The sequence below is a fragment of the Sesamum indicum genome, linkage group LG2, assembly GCF_000512975.1.
Source record: "Sesamum indicum cultivar Zhongzhi No. 13 linkage group LG2, S_indicum_v1.0, whole genome shotgun sequence".
Taxonomy (NCBI): Eukaryota; Viridiplantae; Streptophyta; class Magnoliopsida; order Lamiales; family Pedaliaceae; genus Sesamum; species Sesamum indicum.
The window spans coordinates 11,021,400-11,028,065 of NC_026146.1; the positions used below are offsets into that span (position 1 = coordinate 11,021,400).

The 6,666-nt window shown below is 37.1% G+C and overlaps 2 protein-coding genes across 3 annotated transcripts in view; both read left to right on the forward strand.

Annotated features, from left to right (window-relative positions):
- The window catches only part of LOC105155771 (probable ADP-ribosylation factor GTPase-activating protein AGD14), a 9,047-nt gene extending 7,864 nt beyond the window's left edge, over window positions 1-1,183 (forward strand). The window contains exons 13-14 of one of the 2 annotated variants that reach the window (XM_011071719.2): window positions 675-749; window positions 899-1,183. In XM_011071719.2, the coding sequence (XP_011070021.1) occupies window positions 675-729 (55 nt within the window). In that variant the 3' untranslated portion in view covers window positions 730-749; window positions 899-1,183. Of the gene's footprint in view, window positions 1-674 lie in introns of both variants that reach the window. The other variant, XM_011071718.2, reaches the window with a different exon arrangement.
- The window catches only part of LOC105155770 (presenilin-like protein At1g08700), a 3,029-nt gene continuing 2,241 nt past the window's right edge, over window positions 5,879-6,666 (forward strand). The window contains 1 exon segment of the mRNA XM_011071717.2: window positions 5,879-6,664. Coding sequence (XP_011070019.1) covers window positions 5,881-6,664 — 784 coding nt within the window. The 5' untranslated portion in view covers window positions 5,879-5,880.

A 6,666-nucleotide genomic window follows, 5' to 3' on the forward strand; every position in this document is an offset into this window, starting at 1 on the left:
GTTATAATTCTTATTTTGATTTTTTTTATGAATTATAATTATATATATTATAAATCAAAATAATTATATATTAATGCATTTAGTTTGACCGGTTGACTAGAAGGGGTATTTTAGTCATTGTTTCTAAAAATTAGGTTCAAGTTGACCAGGGGGCGGTGTGATTATTTATTCATAACATAGGGATGATTTTTTATATTAGAAATTTCATAGGGGGATTTTTGATATTTTGACGTATCACAGGGGGTCAAAATGAATTTAACACTCCTAAAATATAAATGCAAGTTATAAAGAGAGATTATGAGGAGTGCTATTAATACAAAGTTTAGATTTTTTTTTTGTTTTTTTTTTTTTTGTTAATATAAGCAAATTCAGTGAATTTTGACTAATGGAGGTACTTATTTGTCAAACGGAACCCTAAGGGTGTTAGATGTAATTTCTCAAACTACTGAGTATTTATGTGTAATTACACCAAATCTTAGAGAAGGGGAGTGTAACTATCCCTAAAACATAAATGGAAGTTATAAAGAGAGATTATGAGGGCAGTGCCACTAATACAAAGTTTCCAACACCAATTTTGCGCTCGAATTATATGATAGATTGTCATACTTGAGTTAGATGGCAGTCTTTCTTCTAATTAAAATGACTGTCTTCTTAACTGTTTGTCATGCTTGCAGGACCATCCACACCCAAGGCCCTGTTGCATCTGTCGGAGGAAATCCTTTTGCATAGGATTCAATTTCCTTTGTCTAGTAAGTCATTGGATAGCGTAAACTGCTTGTCTTCCATCTCCTGTCTTGTGTGGCTATATTCTTTGCGAAACAAGACACCACATTTGAAAAAATTGTCCTAAGTCTTCTACTCAGATCCATCCTCAGATTTGTAGCCTACTTTTTTGCAGAATGTGGGTGCTCCTGACGTTGGATCAAGTTTGTATTATTATTGTACATTGTATTCAGATCTCATCCATCATTAGCTATCTTGTTGATGGATCTTGATTCGGCTTGTACCTCTAGTTTGCTGTTACCGAATCTGATTTGAGGTGTTATTTGAGAACTCACCCAGTTTTTTCTTGTTGGAGTCTGCGTGTGTATGTGCGTGATATTGTTCTCTGGGGATTATGTAGAAGAGTGGTCTCTTGCCAAAACTTGTTGGCTTTGTTGGTATGAATGGGTCACTCTAATTAGATGGCTGTGGGTTCGACGCTTGTGTATGTTGAGTTGGTAGTTAATATGTAAGTATCATTATAAGGGATTTATGATGTTTGGGACATTCCTTGATGTGTGGTGATGGGGGCAATCGAAGTCGCAGAAATGTTTGTGTAAAACAAAGAAACAAGACTGGAATCCATCCATGAGCATCATTAGCAGGGTAGTGGGATTTGGCATCAACGCTCTTCGTCTTTATTTCTCTCATGTCATGGTGTAGGTATATTATTATTACATGCGAGATTTTAACTTGGAACCTAATGTAAATTTTACCCCTATTTATGGACTTCATGCTACCAAAACTGTTATAAAATGGAATTTACTCATATTTAAAATATCATTTTCTACAGACCACCCAAAACTAGGCAACGTTTACCGAAAATGTAATCCAAACATTGCCGTTGGTTTTTGGTCTTCTGATTTATAATGAGACAATCACACATTTTCTTAAAATTGATATAATTACATGTTGATTTTTTATGATTTTAAAATTATATTTACCAGTCTTGAAATGTATTTACATTCACCAAATAGATATTTTAATTAATTAAAATTTATCGAATTTATTGATATTAAAAAAAAAATTGAATGAAAATTTATATTTATTTTTTATTGATTTATTACTTACTTATTGCATGTCAAATAATTTTTTTTTCTTTTTTTAATCAAACTACCCTTGTACACGAACGAGCTAATAGGAGGTACATCATTTTACTTGTAAGGATAGTGATTTGGGTCGGGGGGACGCAATCCCTTCAAGGGTATTCTAGATGAAGTGTGGAACTTGAGAAAAGAGAATTGTTAAGTTCGTTGGGATGTCTCCAATTAAGATGCTCTAATACTTAAATCAGATGGAGATCGTGATAGTGTAATTAATTCAAACTATATACTTAATGTTGTTAATTGTAACAAATGTCGTATCATAAATAAATCACAATGAATGAACATAATAAGGAGTGTCTGAGGATATTTCAAAAAAACGTTTTCAACTTCACGCTTCAAAAAAAGACTTTTAGAGTGTTTGGGATGCTAGATTTGCTTCCGAAACGGCTAGAAAAAGTATTTTTAGGTTAAAAGTTAGACGTACCTTGGTGGTGATTCCAATTGCTTTAAGTTTTTTGTAAATAAATTTTATTTTATTTTTTACTACCTTATCCTTATTATAATAACCCTAATTTGATATCGAGTTTCCAAATAATTTGAATGGTTTAACAAAAAATTAAGTTATACTTTCACATATTTTATTCATTATATCACTTAATTATATTATTTCATTCATATATTATTATTTGATTAATTAAAAAAATGGCAGTGATGCAAATTTAATTGTTGTGTATGAATAATAATTATAATGCTGAATGTAAGCATTATTAAGTTAACACATTTTTAATACTTTTTTAAAAAAATAAATATGAAATATATTAGTCGAATAAAATACATTGTTTTCTAGTGGAAAAATAATTATAGTGACAAACAACAAGTAAAATTATATATTTGTAACACATAGAGACAAAACAATCTTCAATCAAGTAAGTTTATTTTAAAAGTGATTTTTTTCAAACACAATCCAGTTTATTTTTTTATCTACTTTTCACTTTTTTTTACAAATATTGCTCAATTTTGATTTCACTGCAACTTTCAACTTTTTCTACAAAAATCAATTTTCTAAAAGTAGAAGTTTTTGCAAACACTCCTATACGACCAAATGTGTCCACTTGCCTGGTTTATGTAGCATCATTTCAACAAAGTGCAGTCAGAAGATCCATGTCTTTGGTTGCGGGTTTATTCGAGTGGGTCGGATCGTGCGGCCCAATTCAAAATCGATAGGCGCGAATCTTAGTTTAGTAAGAAAATATTTATTTGACTTGCAGTAAGTCAATTAAAAATCAATTGAGAAATATATATAATTTTTTTTATTAATATTAACAAATTCTATAAATTATGACTTATTTGTTAGACTTCACCAGAACTTATTGGAGGGCGTTGTAATTATTTCTATAATAATATATGTGTTATAGTTTTAAATTTTAGGATATGTTAAAAAATATAAAAATTAATTGTAGCCCTAGTAAAAAGATTGAAGAAGGTGATAAATATCTAGTATCTGAGGTAGGTGATAGATATCTGGTATCTGAGGTAGGTGATAGATATCTGGTATCTGAGGCAGGTGATAGATATCTGATATTTGAGGTCATGGGCTAGACATGTCCTCAATAAGGAGGAAGGGCTTCAGCTCCTTACACTCGTCAATGTAATTGACGTCAAACAGGCAGTGTTTGATATTGCTGAAGATAAAGCACCTGGACCGGATGGATTCTCATCGAGTTTTTATAAAGTTGTTTGGTCAATCGTGGATCCGAAGGTTACGAAGGCAATCTTGGAGTTCTTTACCACACGAAAACTGCTGAAGCAAATCAACACCATACTTCTGGCACTTATCCTTAAGGTATATGCCCCTATGTTGGTCACATATTTTCGCCCTATTTCGTGTTGTGATGTTTTATATAAGATTATTGTCAAACTTATTGTGCAAAAATTGAGTAGGGTGTTGGATAAGTTGATAAGTCCTTGTCAGGCTGCCTTTATTCCTGGTCGTAGTATTGGAGATAATATACCGTTAGCACAGGAACTATTTACAGGGTACAATGAGGCGCGCCTACCTCCTAGATGTACACTGGAAGTGGATATCTGAAAAGCTTATGATACTGTACAATGAGATTTTCTACTTGCAGTGTTACACCTGTTTGGATTCCCGACCACCTTCATCAGGTGGATAGAGGAGTGTGTCACAACACCCTCATTTTCCGTCAGGCTGAATGGGAAACCTCATGGTTTCTTTACGGGATCGAGAGGATTATGGCAAGGGGACCTTTTATCGCTATATCTGTTCATTCTCGTAATAGAGGTTCTGCATTTGATTCTTCTGTAGATGATTGATCATGACATGCATTTTTTTTTCATTGGAAATGTGAGCCTTCTCGATTATTTCAGCTTGGATTTACAGATGATCTGTTGCTGCTCTACAAAGCTGATATGGACTCTATAGGGGTCTTTAAGCAGTGGTTGGACCTATTCGCCTCCTGGTCAGGTCTTCGGCTTAATGTGTATAAGAGCCATCTTATCATCTCTCGATCTGCACAAGGGATACTGGAGCAACTGTTAGTGATGCTCGGCTTCCAGGAAGGGCACTTTCCGATGAGGTATTTGGGACTTTCTCTATTTTTCTCTAGATTATAGTTAACAGACTGCCAGCCTTTATTATTGAAAATTGATCAACACATTAAAGGTTGAGAAGGAATGAGATTATCGTATGCTGGGAAGGTACGGATTATTAAATCTGTCCTTATGGCTTTAAGTATATATTGGCCTTTTGCGTTTATCCTACCTAAAGGTGTTATAAGGGAGATTGAGAAGCGTCTGAGAGCTTTTCTATGGAAGGGCACATCGACTAGTGGATATGCCAAAGTAGCATGGAGGGATGTCTGTAGGCCGGCATCGGAGGGGGGTCAGGGCCTAAGGGACATCGCTACTTTAAACCGTGCCTTGATGAGCAAGAAACTGTTTGATGTTATTCATTGTGATAGAACATCAATCTGGGTAGAATGGTTATATAACGGGCAACTATGTGATAAATGTGTATGGACGATCACTGACAATGGGGGTTCGTGGGGTTGGAGGAAACCCCTTCGTCTACGCCCCTTGCTTCGATCGATGGTGGACTATCAGATTGGTGATGAAAATTCATTTTATCTGTGACATGATCTATGGCATCACCTCGGTCCCTTTATTGAGAAATTCCCACAGGGTCCACGTCTACTTGGGCTTCAGACGGCGGACAAGCTCAACAGTGTTACTATGGAGGGGCAATGACATTGGGCTCTCATTATGGACATTGAGTGCTTGGAAATTTTGTATGCATTGCCATAATTCATGGCGAGACAGATCGCATTATATGGCGATTTGAGACCGGACGACCCACAGTTGCATCTCTTTACAGGCTATTGGACCTACCGGGACCCAAGGTAGGTTGGACTTCACTACTCTCGGGTTCCCTGAAGATCCCCAGCCATAATTCCATCCTATAGCTTGCGATTTTGGGAAAACTATCCACAGCTGATAACCATGGCTATCATACCTAGGCGTCTGTATATTATGTGATGAGGGCGCAATGAATACACATACTCATCTATTCTTTCGATGCTGTTGAAGATGCCTGACAGTGATTCGGCGGATTGTTCGGTTTGAATGGCCTAATAGAGAGTGGTCATGTGACGTTGAGTGGGCTGCAAGGAAATTGAGAGGAAAACATATCATTAACTTGACTTATTGTGCACTCCTGCTGCTTGCATTACCACATTTGGAGGGAATGAAATTTGAGACGCTTTGAGCATACGGAGCGACCATCGAGCAACATAGCCACCATCATTGTGGAAGATATTAAACAGAGGATTATCAGTGTTAATTTATCTTGTTCTGTTAGTTCACGTGCGTTATATAGATTATGGCGTATCCTTGACTTGTCTAGGAAGAAACCACCAGTTGAGCACTGATGTACTGTTCAATCTTGTTTTATTAATAAAACTTACATTTATCAAAAAAAAAAAAAAAAAAAAAGAGAGAGAGAGATTGAAGAAGAAACTCTAATCGAGGAAAAATATATTTACCAATATATCCTATGATTTTTCTGCAGTCAAAACACAATAATAGTTCTTCTTCCCCATCTTCATCTACCGTAGCAAAAGTTCCAAAAACCCCAACATACTCTTCAACTAGATTCAACTTCCCCCACCATCGCCCGATCCCGCCGCTGCCGGCTCCGCCGTTGTCACGCTCTACAGAAATGGAGGGCGGCAGCATCCTAGAAACAATCGGCCAAGAAATCATTGGCGTAATGTCACCCGTCTCCATCTGCATGCTTCTAGTTGTCCTCCTCGTCTACACTGTGTACAACCCCTCCTCCTCCGCCGCGGCGACCACCACCATTCGCACCGCTGCCAATTTAGTCTACCTCGAGTCCCCGAACGATTCCACCGCGCAAAAACTCGAGGGGGCCATCCTGAATGCTGTCGTCTTCGTTGTCATCATCACCCTCGTCACGTTTCTCCTCGTCCTTCTCTACTACTACCGCTTCACCAATTTCCTCATCTACTACACCCGCTTCTCCGTTTTCATGATCTTCTCTGCCATGGGCAGCTCGATTTTGATTTCCGTCATCCAGAGATTCGACATACCCGTTGACGCTGTAACATTCTGTGTCTTGCTTTTTAATTTTACTATTTTGGGCACGATTTCTGTGTTTTCGAATGGGATTCCTATAATTGTGAAGCAGAGTAATTTGGTGGTGTTGGGGATTATAGTGGCGGCGTGGTTTTCGCGGTTGCCTGAATGGACTACGTGGGTTGTGTTGGTTGCACTGGCATTGTATGATTTAGCGGCTGTCTTGGCTCCTGGTGGGCCGTTG